This window comes from Euprymna scolopes, chromosome 37 (genome assembly GCF_053919585.1).
Source record: "Euprymna scolopes isolate OS-2025 chromosome 37, ASM5391958v1, whole genome shotgun sequence".
NCBI lineage: Eukaryota > Metazoa > Mollusca > Cephalopoda > Sepiida > Sepiolidae > Euprymna > Euprymna scolopes.
Window position 1 is genome coordinate 75,151,589 of NC_136518.1, and position 19,416 is coordinate 75,171,004.

Here is a 19,416-nt window from a genome sequence, read left to right on the forward strand (position 1 = left end):
ATTACATGTCTTTCTGACAATTTTGAAGTTTTCTGTTAACATTTTCTAAATGTCTTATGTGTTAGAATTTAAAGTTTCTTAAAAGGAAAATTGAAAGAAAAATCTTCCCTTTCATCTTTGAAATACACACTTTCCGTGAAACTCTTTTATTGGCAATCCTTTTAGTCATTGCATTTCGTTTTTCCGATTGCAAATTCTTAAGACATTGATTGGGGGAGAAAAGAATAAGTTTATTTAAAAAAATAAATAAATAACGTGAGAGAGAGAGAAAACTGTCTTTCCTTTTTTTGTACTTATTTTCTTGCAGCTTCTGGTTTTTCATGAATTTTGGAGCACTTAGCAAAATTAACTTGAAACTTAGAAATGTTACTTGAAAATCTCTCTCTCTCTCTCTCTCTGCTTGTTTTTGGGTCTAATGTGTGGCAAAAGGGCTCAAAGTTTATCCTACAAGCACTTCTGATGTAGTGGATCATCAGATGTGTTCTTGGCTTTATTTTCACTTGGTTCTTCTATTTATATTAGTTGTAGTTTCAAGCTTTGGTCTTGAATGGATTTATTACTAACCATCACTAACTAGGAGATCTTTACCATTGTTGACCAACAGAAGAGTCTATCAGGAGCGTTGTCTACAAGTGGAATCTGGTCAGTGAGGCTAAAGAACATTCATTACATGCAGAGACTTGAACGGGAAATGACACCATGGATGTGTAACCTGTCTTAAAGACAGGTTTAGATCTGATAACCTCAAAGGATGATTAAATTTGAATAATATAGGAAGATGCAGGAAACTTTGTTGGTATGGTCATGTTAAAAGAATGCATGATAGTTCTTCAATTGATAAGTGTAGATGATCGATGCCTACATTGTCTCAAGAGACAATGGGTACCCCTTAAGAGTAGCTTATCTTTGTAAGGGTATCTGGGTGAGTAATTGTGAAGCAAGGGTTGCACAATCTCTAACCACACTATTCCTGAATCTGCACTATTTGAGTCCAGTGGCAAGGAGAAGTGCTAGACAACTGGTAACAATGTCAAGATAAGCGTAGAGCACATACAGCACCTGGAATTCTCAAATGGTCACCCAATTTTGTACTGACCAGGCTCAACGTTGCTTTACTTTGGTGATCTAACTGGAACTGGTGTATCAGTATGATTATGCCGTGTATAATAGGTATAGAGCAGTTGAAGTATTAGTCTGTTGGTCTAGAAAAACAGGTGGGGAAGTGGTAAGGATGATTTTGAGATAAATACTTGTCCAGTGATAGGTTGGAAAATACAACTTTGTCAAACACATACCAGCTTGTAAAGCGTATGTGAAACCAAATATGATGAGGATGATTATTATTATCATCTAGTAGCAAATTTTGTAATTATATTAGGTACGGCTTATTGAATATGTTTAGTATGTTTTGATGGTATTCTATTTGAGTTTATTTTATATTAGGGTTTTTATTTTTATTGCAAAATATATTGTTGAACACTTTGTATGTAAACCCCATATCAGAACAGTATTAAAACTTTCCAGTGTTACTAATGTCAATACAGTGCAGTAGGAAATCAATGCAAGTAAGGTCTGTTGTGATAAAAAATAAACAAAGTAACGTTAAGTCTTTTTATTGGTTAAAGTTTTGCATTAATGCTTGAAGCTAATGACTTTTATTATCAAAATATAATTTTTCAAAACTGATAGAAAATTGGGCCAATTTTCAGTTTTGAAAATGCTTAGTGCTATATGTCCTATGTGGACAAGTTTGTAAAAAAAAGTCCTATGTGGACAAGTTTGTAAAAAAAAAAAGTCCTATGTGGACAAGTTTGTAAAAAAAAAGTCCTATGTGGACAAGTTTGTAAAAAGGAATCATCCAATGACTGTTTCACTGTATCACACTTCTTCAGTATGGCTAGGTGGGTAAGTGCTTTAAGCTGAGAGATTGAAACCTGACTCTTTTGTCAACAATTGGAGTATCTACCCACTATGTCGTCAGCATAAGCTATGAAAGTTAAATGTTTTAGACATTATCAGTTCCCTAGCATATACGGCACAATCACATTGACACATCGGTTCTCCCCAGATCACCGAAGTTAAGCAACAATGAGCCTGACCAGTACCAGATGGGTGACCATTTGGGAAGGCTAGGCACTATATGTACCACGGCAAATCATAGTAATATCCAGGTTGGTATCTGGGGGGCATGTTTAACTCACAGGAGGTAGATACGAATCAAAACAGAAAATAATGGGAAACTACCGTCTTTACTTGTCTTCTCGAGATTACTATGACTGTACAATTTGGAGAGCCGTCGTCACCAACACTATTAAAACAGCAGGGCCACTGCATGCATGCAGGGTACTTTTACGAGGAGCAATGCATTATCACTAGCAGCAATCAGCATTTATTTTTACCCACTAAAGTATATTTTAAAAAATCTTAGTTTTCAGATGGTTTTGTCATGTGTAAATTTTTTTACCATGGATTTTTTTATCTGCATTGATGATCAGATTAAGTTGAGCTCTCTTTAGGGAATTAAGAAAAAGCAGTCAACTTTAGTGTGAATGTAACATTCTGACTTCCTGTCAGTGAATACTCTCTAACTGTTTACTACGTATGTTCGCCGACTTCGCATTTATAGACACTTGATTTCCCTCAATTCTTGTAGTAATTACTGGTGGCCTTTAGGTAAAATGCTAGCCTACAAAGTCGATGGTAACTTTGTAACTGAGTTTGAATCTCCTGACCAACAGTAATTATCACTTTCTACACTGCTGATTGCATAAGCATAAAATACTAATATCTGCAGATATAAAAATGATCATTAATATTTATTTTAAAATATACCTATAATATATATATATATATTATTACTACTATATTTTATATAATTTTTAATATATATATATATATATATATATATTATTACTATATTTTATATAATTTTTAATATATATATATATTATTACTACTATATTTTATATAATTTTTAATATATATATATATATTATTACTATATTTTATATAATTTTTAATATATATATATATTATTACTATATTTTATATAATTTGTAATATATATATATATTATTACTATATTTTATATAATTTTTAATATATATATTATTACTATATTTTTATATAATTTTTTATATATATATATATATATATATATATATATATATTGCATTTTTAAGAACTCTCAAAACTGATAACTATTGCTGTATACCTGCTAGTAAATAAATTTAAAAAAAAAAGTTTGATGAATAAAATAATTTTTTTTTTTTCCCCCCAGTTTTCACGTTATCAGAAAAATTTATTCCCTCGGAATCGTTTGCCATACGGTGGAGAACATTCACAAGATGTACAGGTAAGTTTTTCTTTTTTTTTTTTCCTTTTTTTTTTTTATTTTTTTTTTTTCAATGCTTTTAAATTACTATCAATAAAAGAAAGAAAATAAATTATATAATTTTTTTTTTCCAGCTTAAAGTTAAAATATTTTTTTATTAATATTATCTAAAATACATTGAATGTTTTGCATCTTAAAATTCAGATTCTACCTATTATTTATATTTTATTTTGTTTATCTGAAGAGAGGAAGCACTAAGTGATTTTTTGTTTTTGCAAAATATAAAAGTGTTTTTGAGAATTCTTCTGGAAAATTTAAGTGAAGATAAATTTGCATCCAAGAAAACACCTGAGTACATTGCATGAACATAGAATCATCGTTAAAAAGAAAAGAAAATCTCAATTCAGATGATATTTCCCTTTTTTCCTCCCAAGACTTAACGTGATATGAGTCTAATTTACAGTGCAGAATCCAGATTACTCCCTCCCCCCCCCGCCCGTTTAAAAAAAGGGTCAACCTGGATATTTGCAAAAGTTGCCGTGATTTTCCCTATTAGAATTCTGTGGTGGGGATGACTCTGACGACTTATAATAAACAAATCTCTCTCTAAAAAGAGAAAGCAATGCCGGGGAGGATGGCTTCCTGAAACAGAACATCACCATTTTCCATCAATAAAAATCTGAGAGCTTGTGCTAGGTTCCTCCAGATATTTTTATTCATTTCTCTGATTCTATTTTAAAATCAGTTATTTACAGGAGGGGCCACGGTAGGGTTGTTAGTGACCAAGAGTGAAAGAGGAACAATATTTCTTTAATATATATCTGTAGTAATTAGTGGGTAGTATTAACAGAGTAAAAGCAATAATGGTTGTAGTGGTAGTAATAAAATTAGTAGCAACATTAATAAAGGTAGTAATAGTAGTAGTAGTAGTATGATTCTAAAAGAAAAATGTAGGAAATTTATGTTGGATTCAAATAAGATAAGAACAGGATGTTGAAGAGGATGTTTAAATCTCTCATGTAAGAAAGTTGTTATTTTAACCCTCCTCTCCTGCCTCACCACATCCCTAGAAGTAGTTACTCTTAGCTTATTTCTTATCTCCTTTCATTACAGGAGGTGTGGGAGGTTCTTTAAGCTCTTTACCTATCCATGGGATTAGAGGGGTGTTATCCTAAGTACTGACCCTGTATATATCCAGATAAGGATATATAGTTTAAATACACCAACAGACTCTTGGGGCCTAGTTATCTGATAGGATAGGGAGCAATTGTTGACCCTTGATTATCAGATTATCACAACCCATGGGTTCCCAGCACCACCACCATTGTGACACTATCTGACCTGCTGGGGAGGGAGATTATAGGGCACAGGGTGAAAAGTCAGACTTTAATGCTACTATAATTCATTGGCAAAAGTTTAACTTGCTTAATGTGGTTGAATGGAGTATGCTGAGGGTGTGGGGCTACACATGACACATCCCACTGTTTCATAATTATGTTAGCTACCACTAACCCTTCCACTCTATTCCTGGAAGGAGGGGGACAAGAGGTATTTGAGAGGCGGTTTGGTGGAGCAGGAAGGGTGGTCTGTTTGAAGTTCAACATGGAGTGCAGAAATTTTCAGGGTCAAAAAGTTTAAATTGGTTGAAGTAGACCTAAAGGTCAGTTGGTTAAAAGTATTTTTTTTGTATCAGTTTTTTTTTGGTTACACACAATCTGAAAGGAAATCCTTGAATTGTTAAAATATATATATGCAAATATATATATGGAGTCTAGATTTCGAATCAGCCACGCTGATGAGTCGTACGCAATTAAATTAAAATTATATTAAAATATATATATATATATATATATTTGATAAAAGTCTATATTCCAACTTTCAAGATGTTAACCATCTTACTATTTATTTCTTGAAGTATGTTGATATGCACAATTCTAGACAGCACCCGTTTCCTAGCGCAGAATCATTCAAGTAATTATTATGCCAATTCTTAAGTTATTATTTGACAATCAACATCTTTAAATTTGGAATATAGACTGTTGTCATTTATTTATATATGCTCTGTAGTTACACCGAGCTTCATAAATTAAAGGATTAGTATAAATAAAAGGTGAAATATAATTGAATAGACATATTTTCCTACACACACACACACACACACACATTTTTTGAACACTTTACTTGTTTCATAGTACATCCAATTGTAAGAAGTGTCTTAATAAATTTTTGTAGTTTCTCTAATTAACTTAAGTTAACAAGTTTACCGAATTTCCATTACTAGCGATTGCTATATTGTTCAATTGACTACTGTACACTCTTTAACCCTTATCCTCTAGTGGCCCCTGGGCCTTGATAAGTGGCGATGCCTATGTAAATAAAAACAAAAGAAAAAAAAACGTCCAGGAAGTGGTATGCAAATTAATCACTACAGCCAACATTCTCAATCTATCTCGTCTCCAATACTGCAGTTAATCAAGGGAGGATAATTCAATTATCTTAACACGTTCGCTACTCGTTACTTGCCTCTCTATGGGGGCAGTTAGACACACAATCGATTTTTGACATGGAGAAACTACAGCTCCCCTGTCCAAAAGAGGCACTCTGATTTAGGATAAAAATTAAAATTGTGTCAGCTAGGAAGATTTATCTGTCACTGACAGAGGATAGAAAATATAAAGTGTAACAGATACTATGCTTTGCTCATAGCCAAACCATTTGTATGGGTAATGTAGTTTGTCCAAAAGATCACTGAAGGGTTTTGAACTTAAATAGATTCTTTATTTTTGAGTGACCCTTTGGGCATCCTATATATATATGATTATGGAGTCTACTTCTAAAATTCTAAAAGGAGCTTGTGAACAAACGCAAATTACGTTTCTGAATTTCTGAGATGAGGATTGGTTATTCTTATTATTTGCATTCTTTGGACTACTGTTAGAGTACTTGGAAAAAATTCAATATTCTCTGAAGGTTGAAGGTTCAATTCTCAGTGTGAGTGGCTGAAAAATACAATTGCGAATTACTTAGGATCTCTATCCAGTCATGGCTGACAGAATGAGAACATGCTACCCCCATGAAGTAAATAAAGGGTTTCATTCGAAATTCCGTCCAGATTCCCATGTTCAACACAGACATTCCTGCGTTTGACAAGATACACCTGAAAAAGGTTGGAGGTTAGATCAACTGAAACGTTGTGAAAATGACACTCAAGATGAGGACAGTAATCCGAAGAATCCAAATAATATGAAGACACAAATCACATAGATATAGATAGGAAGGTGCTTCCAGAAAGAATAGATTCCCAAATAGCCAGCCTGATATGAATAATGGCGATGGCAGTGTGCCATTTCTTGCAAGCAGAAGTATTAATTTTTACGTGTACATTGACAGATTATTCTTATATTTAGATTTAAATCTTTTTTTATATGATTGTTGTCAAATTATTAGATTCTTTTAGATTTTTGTTTCGTTTGTTGTGTTTTGGTAACAGCAGGAGAAACAGCCGCACGTTTATAGCATTTATTTTTCAGCTATTGAAAGAGAATCATGTCTGAAACGAAATCTCTTGACTCCAACAGATTGTGGAATCTTTTTGCAGGCACCTCGGGGGACTCGGTGTGCATTTCAAACCAAACCCTATCAAGTTATCCGATCTGAAACATGGAAGAGTTTCTTCAATAATATTTTCTAAGCTGGTGTGAAGGGATGGGGAAGGGGGAGCTCTAAAGGAAGTCCCAAGTCGCCCTCCTCTCCACATTGAAACCTTACTTCATCCATGGTGTTGTGAGGTAAGGGGATTAGTTAATTGGTAGGCGTACAATAAATCACTGTTGTATATTATTCTAGTCTTTTTATTTTGCAAAAAGCTGCTTCATGTAAATATTACCAGCTGTTGGCAGAAATCCAATCGGCTGAACATGAATGGTAGAAAGGTACCCCCCCATCTCCACCGTCACCCTCTTCAATCATGCAAATGTAAATTCCATATATTACATTTACCATTATCAAGCTCGGCACATGGTTAGCTTCTATTGTGATTCCAAAGTCATTGTAATCAGCGAAAGACTTTTGTTTGCATTTTATTCTTTCAATTTGGATTTTAAATATACTCTCCTATAACAGGTGGCATATTGTGCTTTGAAACCTGCATATATGTATGTCATATGTATATGTGCCCATTGTTTATCTACACTTGCCTTTCTTCTGTACACTCTGTGCCGGCCTGTAATAGGCTTTTATTGTGCACATTATTTATGGCATCTTCAGGTGTGGGCTTGTATCCATGCACTCACATGATTGTAGTAGTGTTTTTTTTTTCTTTTGGTGCATTTGAAATGTCTCCCGTTATGATTTCGCCTCTATCGATACGTTTATTGCTGGACCTGCTTTGGAGGCAGAAAATCTGGTGGAGAGGTACCAATGTAATAGATATGATTGTTTTTCTCGAAATTATGCAGGATGTTTATTTATTACTTATCACACACACACACACACACACACACACACACACACACACACACACACACACACACACACACACACACACACAGTGTGAATGTTTATTTTAGAAATATTGTTGATTACAATGTATACTGTTTTCATTTAATGGCTTGAAACTTAAGAAAAAAAAACAGAATACCTGTTAATTACAAATAAAGTTCAATGGATCTATTTTATAGTCGCAAACATATGGAAGCATAAAATGATGGAATTGTCCACGCGCTAACAAAACGTCTGTAATAAAGAAATCCAGCTCAACAATGCTTGCACAAACCAGAACACTTGACATGCGACACGTTACATCTGGTCACTTGTTCGGGTACTTTCTGGTGCAAACTGACCGGACACCGAGTTTGACAAAGTTTGACAACCTGTCAAAACATGTTCACTCATCATTAGATAGATAAATAATTATATAGACAGATATATAGATGGGTAGATAGACAAATAGATAGATAGATAAACCGATCATTTACTGCTTCTGCCGACCACTCCCTAACACAAGGATGAAGCAGGGATGGCAGTGTAGAAGTGTGATTAGACGGAAATTACTTGTAAAGATGCAGTAAATGTCTGTATGTAATAAAAAAATCAAATATATTGAATCCTTACAGAAATACAATCACATTTCTCTCATGGAACTCAGATCATAAACTTGCCCATCATTGGAATCAAGTTAATGGTCAATTGTTTATATTCGTGAATGACATCGTTTTTTGTTTTTTTTTCTTCATATAGTAGCAATAATTTAAGACTTTTCATTAAATACTTACATAAAAAAGAATATGTTCTCTTTTGAACATTGTTAATTCAGTAATTATGAAAGTAAAGTGTTTGTTTCGCCCTTGGATGAGTTGATCCATGATTGGGTCATTTGTTTTAGTCGATTGCATTAAACAAGAATGTTGACTCATGTTCTGGCATCATATAACCTGTACTTAACAACGCGTTGGCAAAGTAGATGTGAAGTGTTTAATATTTTGTAAGCAATTAAACCTAGCATTTTAAGACTTACGTTTATGGTTGGCATTTCCTATCAGATATAAGCCATTTTCATTGGTCAATAGTGAAGATACATTTCCTCCTTTAGCATATTTAGGAAAGTAATTTACTATTTGTTTTATGAATTAATTTTTGTACAACATTGAACAGAAAATTTCTCTCTCTCTCTCCTTCTCTCTTTTGTTCGGTTCTCTACTGCTATCTCTTTTTTATGCTCTGTCGTCTCTGTTATATTTCCCTCTCTCCCATTTGTCATTTCTTTCTATCCTTTTCATCGTTTCCCTCTACGTTTTATCGTCGTCTTCCTCTCCCTCCTTTTCATTGTCTTCCTCTCCCGCCCTTTCGTCGTCTTCCTCGCCTTCCATTTAGTCTTCTTTTTTTCCCATTATTTTGTCATTCTCTCTCTCTTGCACTTTAGTTATTTCTCTCTCCCTCTCTCTTTAGTGTCGTCTCTCTCTCTTAGTTATCTCACTCTCTCTCTCTTAGTTGTCTCACTCTCTCACTCTTTTTCGTTATCTCTCTCTCTTTAGTCATCTCTCTCTCTTTTGTCATCTCTTTCTCTATTTCCTTTGTCGTCTCTCTCTCTTTTTTGTCTCTCTTTTCATCGTTTCTCTCTCTCTTTCATCGTTTCTCTCTCTCTCTTTCATCGTTTCTCTCTCTCTCTTCGTCGTCTCTCTCCCTCCCTTTCGTCGTCTCTCTCTCTCCCTTTCGTCGTCTCTCTCCCTCCCTTTCGTCGTCTCCCTCTCTCCCTTTCGTCGTCTCTCTCCCTCCCTTTCGTCGTCTCTCTCCCTCCCTTTCGTCGTCTCTCTCCCTCCCTTTCGTCGTCTCTCTCCCTCCCTTTCGTCGTCTCTCTCCTTCCCTTTCGTCGTCTCTCTCTCTCTCCCTTTCGTCGTCTCTCTCTCTCTCTCTCCCTTTCGTCGTCTCTCTCTCTCTCTCTCCCTTTCGTCGTCTCTCTCTCTCTCTCCCTTTCGTCGTCTCTCTCTCTCTCCCTTTCGTCGTCTCTCTCTCTCCCTTTCGTCGTCTCTCTCTCTCTCCCTTTCGTCGTCTCTCTCTCTCTCTCCCTTTCGTCGTCTCTCTCTCTCTCCCTTTCGTCGTCTCTCTCTCTCTCCCTTTCGTCGTCTCTCTCTCTCTCCCTTTCGTCGTCTCTCTCTCTCTCCCTTTCGTCGTCTCTCTCTCTCTCCCTTTCGTCGTCTCTCTCTCTCTCCCTTTCGTCGTCTCTCTCTCTCTCTCCCTTTCGTTGTTTCTCTCTCTCTCCCTTTTGTCATCGTCTCTCTCTCTCTCTCTCCCTTTCGTCGTCTCTCTCTCTCTCTCTCCCTCCCTTTCGTCGTCTCTCTCTCCCTCCCTTTCGTCGTCTCTCTCTCTCTCCCTTTCGTCGTTTCTCTCTCTCTCCCTTTCGTCGTCTCTCTCTCTCCCTTTCGTCGTCTCTCTCTCTCTCCCTTTCGTCGTCTCTCTCTCTCTCCCTTTCGTCGTCTCTCTCTCTCTCCCTTTCGTCGTTTCTCTCTCTCTCCCTTTCGTCATCTCTCTCCCTCCTTTTCGTCGTCGTCTCTCTCTCTCCCTCCTTTTCGTCGTCGTCTCTCTCTCTCCCTCCCTTTCATCGTCTCTCTCTCTCTCCCTCCCTTTCGTCGTCTCTCTCCCTCCCTTTCATCGTCTCTCTCCCTCCCTTTCGTCGTCTCTCTCCCTCTCTTTCGTCGTCTCTCTCCCTCCCTTTCGTCGTCTCTCTCCCTCCCTTTCGTCATCTCTCTCCCTCCCTTTCGTCGTCTCTCTCTCTCTCCCTTTCGTCGTCTCTCTCCCTCCCTTTCATCATCTCTCTCTCTCTCTCTCTCTCCCTTTCGTCGTCTCTCTCTCTCTTCTGTTTGTCTCTCGCCATCCATTTCGTCTCCTTCTCCCTCCCCTTTTCGCCGTTTCTCTCTCCCTTCCATTTTTCGTCCTCTCTCTCCCTCTCTCTAGTCGTCTTTCTCTAATTCCCTCCCTTTTTGTCATCCCACTCTCACTCCCTCCCTTTTTCGTCATCTCTATCTCACTCCCTCCCTCTTTGTTGTCTCTCTTACTCTCTTTTTTGTCTGCTTCCTCACTCCCTCTTTTCTCATCCTTACCTGCCTCCTTCCTTCTTTTGTCATCTCTCTCTGCCTCTTTTGTCGTCTCTCCCTGGGTCCCTCCTTCTTTTGTCGTCTCTTCCTGGGTTCCTCCTTCTTTTGTCGTCTCTCCCTGGGTTCCTCCTTCTTTTGTCGTCTCTCCCTGGGTTCCTCCTTTATTTGTCGTCTCTCCCTGGGTCCCTCCTTCTTTTGTCGTCTCTCCCTGGGTCCCTCCTTCTTTTGTCGTCTCTCCCTGGGTCCCTCCTTCTTTTGTCGTCTCTTGCTGGGTTCCTCCTTCTTTTGTCGTCTCTTCCTGGGTCCCTCCTCCTTTTGTCGTCTCTCCCTGGGTCCCTCCTTCTTTTGTCGTCTCTTCCTGGGTTCCTCCTTCTTTTGTCGACTCTCCCTGGGTTCCTCACTCTTTTGTCGTCTCTTCCTGGGTTCCCCCTTCTTTTGTCGTGTCTTCCTGGGTTCCTCCTTCTTTTGTCGTGTCTTCCTGGGTTCCTCCTTCTTTTGTCGACTCTCCCTGGGTTCCTCACTCTTTTGTCGTCTCTTCCTGGGTTCCCCCTTCTTTTGTCGTGTCTTCCTGGGTTCCTCCTTCTTTTGTCGTGTCTTCCTGGGTTCCTCCTTCTTTTGTCGTGTCTTCCTGGGTTCCTCCTTCTTTTGTCGTGTCTTCCTGGGTTCCTCCTTCTTTTGTCGTGTCTTCCTGGGTTCCTCCTTCTTTTGTCGTGTCTTCCTGGGTTCCTCCTTCTTTTGTCGTGTCTTCCTGGGTTCCTCCTTCTTTTGTCGTGTCTTCCTGGGTTCCTCCTTCTTTTGTCGTGTCTTCCTGGGTTCCTCCTTCTTTTGTCGTGTCTTCCTGGGTTCCTCCTTCTTTTGTCGTGTCTTCCTGGGTTCCTCCTTCTTTTGTCGTGTCTTCCTGGGTTCCTCCTTCTTTTGTCGTGTCTTCCTGGGTCCCTCCTTCTTTTGTCGTCTCTCCCTGGGTCCCTCCTTCTTTTGTCGTCTCTCCCTGGGTCCCTCCTTCTTTTGTCGTCTCTCCCTGGGTCCCTCCTTCTTTTGTCGTCTCTTCCTGGGTTCCCTCCTTCTTTTGTCGTCTCTTCCTGGGTTCCCTCCTTCTTTTGTCGTCTCTTCCTGGGTTCCTCCTTCTTTTGTCGTCTCTCCCTGGGTTCCTCCTTCTTTTGTCGTCTCTTCCTGGGTCCCTCCTTCTTTTGTCGTCTCTTCCTGGGTCCCTCCTTCTTTTGTCGTCTCTTCCTGGGTCTCTCCTCCTTTTGTCGTCTCTTCCTGGGTTCCTCCTTCTTTTGTGGTCTCTTCCTGGGTCCCTCCTTCTTTTGTCGTCTCTCCCTGGGTTCCTCCTTCTTTTGTCGTCTCTTCCTGGGTCCCTCCTTCTTTTGTCGTCTCTCCCTGGGTTCCTCCTTCTTTTGTCGTCTCTTCCTGGGTCCCTCCTTCTTTTGTCGTCTTTTCCTGGGTCCCTCCTTCTTTTGTCGTCTCTTCCTGGGTCCCTCCTTCTTTTGTCGTCTCTTCCTGGGTCCCCCCTTCTTTTGTCGTGTCTTCCTGGGTTCCTCCTTCTTTTGTCGTGTCTTCCTGGGTTCCTCCTTCTTTTGTCGTCTCTTCCTGGGTCCCTCCTTCTTTTGTCGTCTCTTCCTGGGTCCCTCCTTCTTTTGTCGTCTCTCGCTGGGTTCCTTCTTCTTTTGTCATCTCTCACTCACTCCTCACCTCCCTCTTTCGTTGTCTCTTTCTCTCTCCCTCCTTTTGGCTTGTCTTCTTTCTCTTCTTCCTTTCCTTTTTCATCGTCTCTCTCTCTCCTTTCCTCTTTCCTCATCTCTCTTACCCTCTCTCCCTCTTTCTTTGTCTCTTTTACCCTCCCTCTCTCTTTCGTCGTTTTTCTCTCTCTTTCTCCCTCTTTCATTGTCTCTCTCTCTCTCCCTCCATCCCTCTTTTGTGGTCTCTCTCCCTCCATCCCTCTTTTGTGGTCTCTCTCTCTTCATCCTTGTTTTGTGGTCTCTCTCTCTCTCTCTATCCCTCTTTCGTTGTCTCTCTTTTTCTCTTTTTCATTGATTCTCCTTCTTTTGCTCTCTCTCTCCCTGTTTCTTTCCTCTATCATAGTCTTTCACTGTCTCCCTCCTTTTTTTTTGTTGTCTCTCCCTGCCTCTCTTCCTCTTTTATCGTTTCTCCCTGCATCACTCCCTCTTACGTCGGCTCTCTCACTCCCTTCCTCCCTCTTACGTCGGCTCTCTCACTCCCTTCCTCCCTCTTACATCAGCTCTCTCTCTCCCTTCCTCCCTCTTACATCAGCTCTCTCTCTCTCTCTCTCTCTCTCTCTCTCTCTCTCTCTCTCTCGCTTCCTCCGGCCCTCTTACGTCGACTCTCTTTCACTGCTTCTCTCTTTCATTGTCTTTCTCTCGTTCCCTTCCTCTTTTGTTGTCAATCTCTCTTATCCCTTCCTCTTTTGTCGTCTCTCCCTGCCTCCCTCCCTCTTTCGCTGTTTCTATAATTCTCTCTCTCATTGATTGGTCGAGTTGCTTGTGGAGAAATGTGGAGAAAAAAAAAAAACACAAAAAAAAAAAAAACACAGCCTATTTGTGATTTTAAACATTTTGTGTTCTCTTAGAATCGGTGACTTTGTCTCATTTACTCTAAGGATTATAATTGCACCATTGTACTTACCATAATAATAGGAGGAGAAGGTATTAATAAGCTTTGAAAAAATACCCCCTCCTACTCTTATACTGACTCATATTTTTTAAACCTGTGCGAGAAAAACTTGTTTTGTTGAGTCTGCATTTTTTGCTATTCTTACTCCAGCATCATATACAGATAATCACTAGTCGATTAATAAGCTTAATCTTTTCTAATTGTGTTTATGCTTAGCCATTTCATTGGTTGCCGGCTAATTTATTAGTGATTGTATCTCATTGACTATCAGCATCGTTTATCAGGCTTTATTTTTCCTGTTTTGTTGTTGTTGTTGTTGTTGTTTTTGTATAATTCAGTCTTATTGTCCTATTTCATCTCAGTTATTATTGTCTCTCTATCTCTCTCCATCTTTTTATCTATCTTTCTTTACCCCATCGCCAGTCTCTTTGTACCTCTTATCTTTCTTTCTCCCTCATCTCTCTTATATCTTTCTCTCTCTCTCTGTCTTACATTCGCCCTCGCTTTCTTGTATCATTCTCTCTCTCTCTCTCTCTCTCTCTCTCTCTCTCTCTCTCTCTCTCTGTCTCGCGCGCGCGCGATTTATCATTTGCCCTCTCCAACCTCATTCTCTTTACTATCGTCCAGTAATTATCTTAATTGACCGATGGTTGTCCAAGAGAAATAAATGTTTGAAGTTATTAATGATAATAAATCAAACTTAATAAAGGCAGGAAAAAATAGCAGAAAGAGTCAAAATCAACGCTTCTAACAACATGAAACTAATAAGACAATGTGTTCATTTTCTTTGCTGGTCTCTCTCTCTCTCTCTCTCTCTCTCTCTCTCTCTCTCTCTCTCTCTCTCTCCAGTTAATTGTCTTTTCGTTTATTCAATTAATTACTTAATGCCAACCAAAAATGCACAAAGCATTCATCTCTCCGCCATTCATTGTTTATTGGAGTTTCTGGAAAACAAAACAGCAGAGCAAGCGATAGAAAAGGCCAGTCTCTGCGAATTGGAATCCTAGGCAGCTGCAAGTTGTATTCTTCAAATCTTCTTTCATAAAAATAATCGGGGATTTCATCATTGGCTTAATGGATTCCATTACATACTATGGAATCTGCTATATCGAATTCAAATTGTATTTATTGTGATCATTTGTTCACTAATACCATTGGGAAAGATATTTTTTTTTTTTTTTTTTTTTAATTATATTTTCACCCCAAACAAGGCACATTGCCACTTTGGTGTAGGGGGCTACTATCAGGGGAAACATCTACTGGGGCACTATGTAGGGATTAGGGCAGCGAGATGTTGGTTCACGTTGCACTTGAACTTATGCATGTCAGTACAGTTGGGGAAGCAGTGACCTGGAATGGAATTCCAAAGTCTAGCAGTTCTGGGGAAGAAACTACTGGAGTAGAACGATCTTTTACATCTAGGGATCTCTACAGTGTGGGGGTGGGATTTTGCAGCTTGTCGGGTCTGTCGAGGGTGTTCACGTCGTGGGGGCACAAGTGCTTGCAGTTCTTCAGAGCATTCACCATTATAATACTTGTAGAACAGGCAGAGGGATGCAACGTTTCGACGATGGGACAGAGGCTGAAGTTTTGATGCCAGTTTAGGGCCTATCAGATTTGCGACTCTCTTTTGAACCCTGTCAAGGAGAGAGAGACTAGTAGCCGATGCACCGGCCCAAATATGACAGCAATACTCCATACATGGGCGAATAGTGGCCTTATAGAGGTACAGGATACTTTCGGGTGTTAGAAGTTTTCTAGCACGGTAGAGAGAGCCCACCTTCCTCGCAGCGGCCCTGTCAATGCCCTCGATGTAATTGTTCCAGCTCATGTTTCCTGTGAACGTTAGGCCAAGGAGCTTGAAAGACGTACTCTCAGCTAAAGAGTTGTTGGCCATTGCTATAGGTGGTAGAGAAGGTTTCCTGTAATTATTGAATGAAACCAGTTTTGTCTTGGTGGCATTGAACGTTACCATCCATTTTTGTCCCCATTCCACTACTGATTTGAGGTCATCCTCTAGTGTTTCTGCCATTACTTTAGATATATGTTCATTTGTTTTCCTGTCGTGCCTGCTATAGAGTGTGGTGTCATCAGCATATATACCCATCTCAGAGGCAATTTTATCGGGGAGGTCATTTATGAATATCAGGAACAGCAGAGGACCAAGGATAGATCCTTGGGGCACTCCGGCATTTATATTATATTGTTTAGACGTACGACCGTCGAGGACAACCTGGATTTTTCTCTTATCTAAGAAGGATTTAATTATGTTAAGTATTCTACCAGTGATACCGTAAGATCTAATCTTCCTGAGGAGACCCTCATGCCATACCCTGTCAAAAGCCTTAGATATATCTAGAGCTACCGCTCTGCCCTCTCCCGCTTTGTCCAGTGAATGGTATATGCGTTCAGAGATTACAGTGAGGATGTCTGCCGTGGAACGGGCTTGTCTAAATCCATATTGATGGTCGGTCAGAAGTTTAGCATCTGTAAGGTGCTGGACTAGAGCATGGTTAATTAAGATCTCAAATATTTTGGCAAAAAGTGGGAGGAGGCTAATAGGGCGATAATTTAATGGGTCAGTTCTTTCGCCAGAATTCTTGAATACTGGTACCACAGAAGCAGTTTTCCAGCAGCTCGGAAAGCAAGATTCATTAAGGCATTTGTTGTAGAGTTTGGAGAGAACTGGAGCTACTTCGGCTGAGCACTTTTTTAATAGCACAGCAGGGATGAGGTCGGGTCCACATGCTTTGGAAGTGTCAAGGTTTTTTATGATAGCATGCACCTGAGCAGGGGTGATTTCCAGATCGTCTAGCTTGGCGTCTGTCCGCATAGGAAAGTCAGGTAGGGGGTGGTTTAAAGGGTCCAGTGTAGAGTTGGAGGCAAACCGACTGGCAAGCATGTTAGCCTTCTCGGTTGCTGAGCAAAGAACCTCGTGATTGTTGGTTAGTGGGGGAATCGTTGATTGCCCATTATTTACTACACTGTTGTAGATTTTCCAGAAGTCACGAGTTCCTAATTTTTGTGCTTCGATGCGTTTTTTAGTGGTTTCCGTAAATTCCCTCTTAGCTGTCGCTATTTCTTTCTTAACGTTACTTCTAGCTTCTATGTACTTTTGTCTGTTTGAACTGGACTTATGTCGGTTAAACCTTCGGAATGCATGCTGCCTTTGAGCAATGGCAGTTGCGCAAGTCGAAGTAAACCATTGGGGAGAGTGGGGCTTGCTATAGAATTTCCGCATGGGAACATGCGCTTCGATTGCAGTTTTGAACCATTCAGTGGTCTCAGTTGCACACTGTTCAGCAGGAAGAGAAAAAATATTTCCCCATGTGACCTTGCAATTTCTTCCAACCCCTTATTAAAATAGCAACTTGTGTTCAATTGATAACACGCAATCCATAGTTTATAATGGGTATATACTTCTAGGTATATTATATTATATATATAATTGTAGGTATATAATCCTTTATAATAGGTGTTATAAAGGATGATTGTTACAACAACCAAAAGCCAAAAACTATCAGAAATGTTTCTCAGTTGTTGCTTAGTTCTTTCCCACTGCAAGAACTTAGAAATCAGAATCGTAAAGTGGGATAGAGAAGTCAGCGCCCCTGTGGAGATGCACTCTAACCTGCAAAAAGTGCCTGGGCAGCCCCGTCAGTATTCCCTGGTAATTAGCAATAAACCAACCCTTTCTCAAAGAAAGAAGACAAAGCCTAGGAGAGTAAATCTTCTAAAACTGCACAGAACTAAACTCACCGCAAAATGAACAGAGACCAGATGATTACAGGAATGATCTCTGTTGATTTTGGGGAGCCTGAGAATAAAAATCCCTAGTTTTCTTACGACTTCCATTTTTAGATCCTAACACTTTCTTGTATTTCTCTTCCTCTCTCTCTTCTCTTTGCTTACCCCCTCTCTTCTCTTTGCTTACCCCCTCTCTTCTCTTTGCTTACCCCTCTCTTCTCTTTGCTTACCCCTCTCTTCTCTTTGCTTACTCCTCTCACTTTCCCCTTTTTTCTTTTCCTCTTGCTCACTCTTTTTCTCTATTTCTTTACTACCACCTCCATTTTTTTACCCTCTCTCTCTCTCTTTTCCTCCTCCTCCTTTTTGCCTACACTTTCCTCCTCAATTTAATACCTCTTTTTATACCGCTATTAATATTCCCAATAAAGAGAAAGAGATTAAAAGCATGAAATCCCCAAACCAAAGGTGTCACTGTGTACATGTTGCTTTTCCAATAATTAATTAACCTTTTCTGTAAATCTGTAAATGCTTTACGTCTTTTGTATAAAATCCTTTTCCTACTTCCTGTCAGTTCATTTCTCTTCACCACGTTTCATTGTGAACGCCTGAAGCAATAAACATCTTGGCAAATCATTTATTTCTCCAATCTTTAATGCTACAACCTGATAGCCTACGAAGATCTCCCCTTCCTATGAAGTGAAGAATGAGTCTGCAGTTTGTATGGAAACCTTTTAAGCTGGCTTTCCATCTGGGAGTGATTATTCCCCAGGGGAGGAACCAGAATTGGTGTTGATGTGGAGAGGTTTGAATCTTCAAAATAAAATGTATTAAATGTCAGGATGAATTGTGCGTTCATTGTCTATTTGGAGATTTCTATTGTGATAGTCACTCTACTTATGCCGCCGCTGCTCTTGCAGTTTTCCCACTGTTCGCTGCCATCTTTTGTTTGAAAGCTGACCTTAAAATTAAACTGTCTTCTTTTTAATATGGATTTGAAGTCCTTGCTATCTGCAAAGAAGACTTCCAACTACACAAGAAGACAAAGAATGCAATGCATTATTCTCCACTGTGATACAATCGAAGACTTTTCACATGTGACAGCAAGCCAACAATAGTTTTTACATGGCTAATGGTTGTCCAAAAAGTCATTGAAGGATTGACAATCTTTGTCATTTTACTATTCATGATTATTTTTTTTCTACTCAATTTCAGATATTTTACGGATAATATTTTGCAAATTAATTTCATAATTAAGTAAAACATTAAACAACGTATGTGAGTTGTGAAATTGTTTTACCAAAATCAGGAGTCAATTATTTTAACTCAAAGAGTGTATTGGTGGCATTTTCATGTAAGAGATAGCTCAAGTGACAATACAATTCGAAACATGGTGCACCAATTTACCTCGAAAGATCATCACAAACGGAAATAGGGAAAGTATGAGAGCGTGGGCAGCATCCTGAAACATCGATTCAACAACGTTCCACACTACTTGGATATGTCAAAGCTCATTACATAATATACTGCACAGGTTAAAACTTTTCTTTATAAAGTGAAGCTTGTTCAACACTTGAAGCCTGAAGATTTTCAAACAAGGGTTCAATATGCAGTTCAAATGCAAGAACTTGTCCGAAATGACTTCAATTTTCTGCAAAAGTTGATTATGATGAAGTCCATTTTCATTTGAATGGATTCGTTAACAAACAAAATTACAGATTTTGAAGCTCTGAAAATCCAAGGACAATTCATCAAAAGCAGTTGCATCTCATAAAGTGCATTGTATGGTGTGCAGTAACGGAGGAGATTATTGGACCTTAATTTTTTGACGATCAAGACAAAAATGCTATCACTGGAGAGAGATACTGGACTATGACTACAAACTTCCTGTGCCCACAAATTCAAAATAGGCCTGGATTAGATGAGCTAACATCACATATGTCGAGAGACACCATGGAGCTTCTCAGGCAATGCTTTGGTAACAATATTATCTCTCGCTATGGCAATATCAAATGGCCACGACGTTCCCTAGACTTGACTAGCCCCAACTTTTTCTTGTGGGGATATCTTAAAGAAAGAGTCTATGTTAACAAGCCCCAAACCCTGCAAGAATTGAAG

At 39.1% G+C, this 19,416-nt stretch overlaps 1 protein-coding gene across 6 annotated transcripts in view; it reads left to right on the plus strand.

The window, feature by feature from the left end:
* Positions 1–19,416, plus strand: part of LOC145261228 (uncharacterized) — a 447,422-nt gene that overhangs the window by 56,790 nt on the left and 371,216 nt on the right. For all 6 annotated transcript variants that reach the window (XM_080119597.1, XM_080119595.1, XM_080119596.1 and 3 more), the window contains exon 3: positions 3,281–3,355. In XM_080119597.1, coding sequence (XP_079975723.1) covers positions 3,281–3,355 — 75 coding nt within the window. The remainder of the gene's footprint in view (positions 1–3,280; positions 3,356–19,416) is intronic.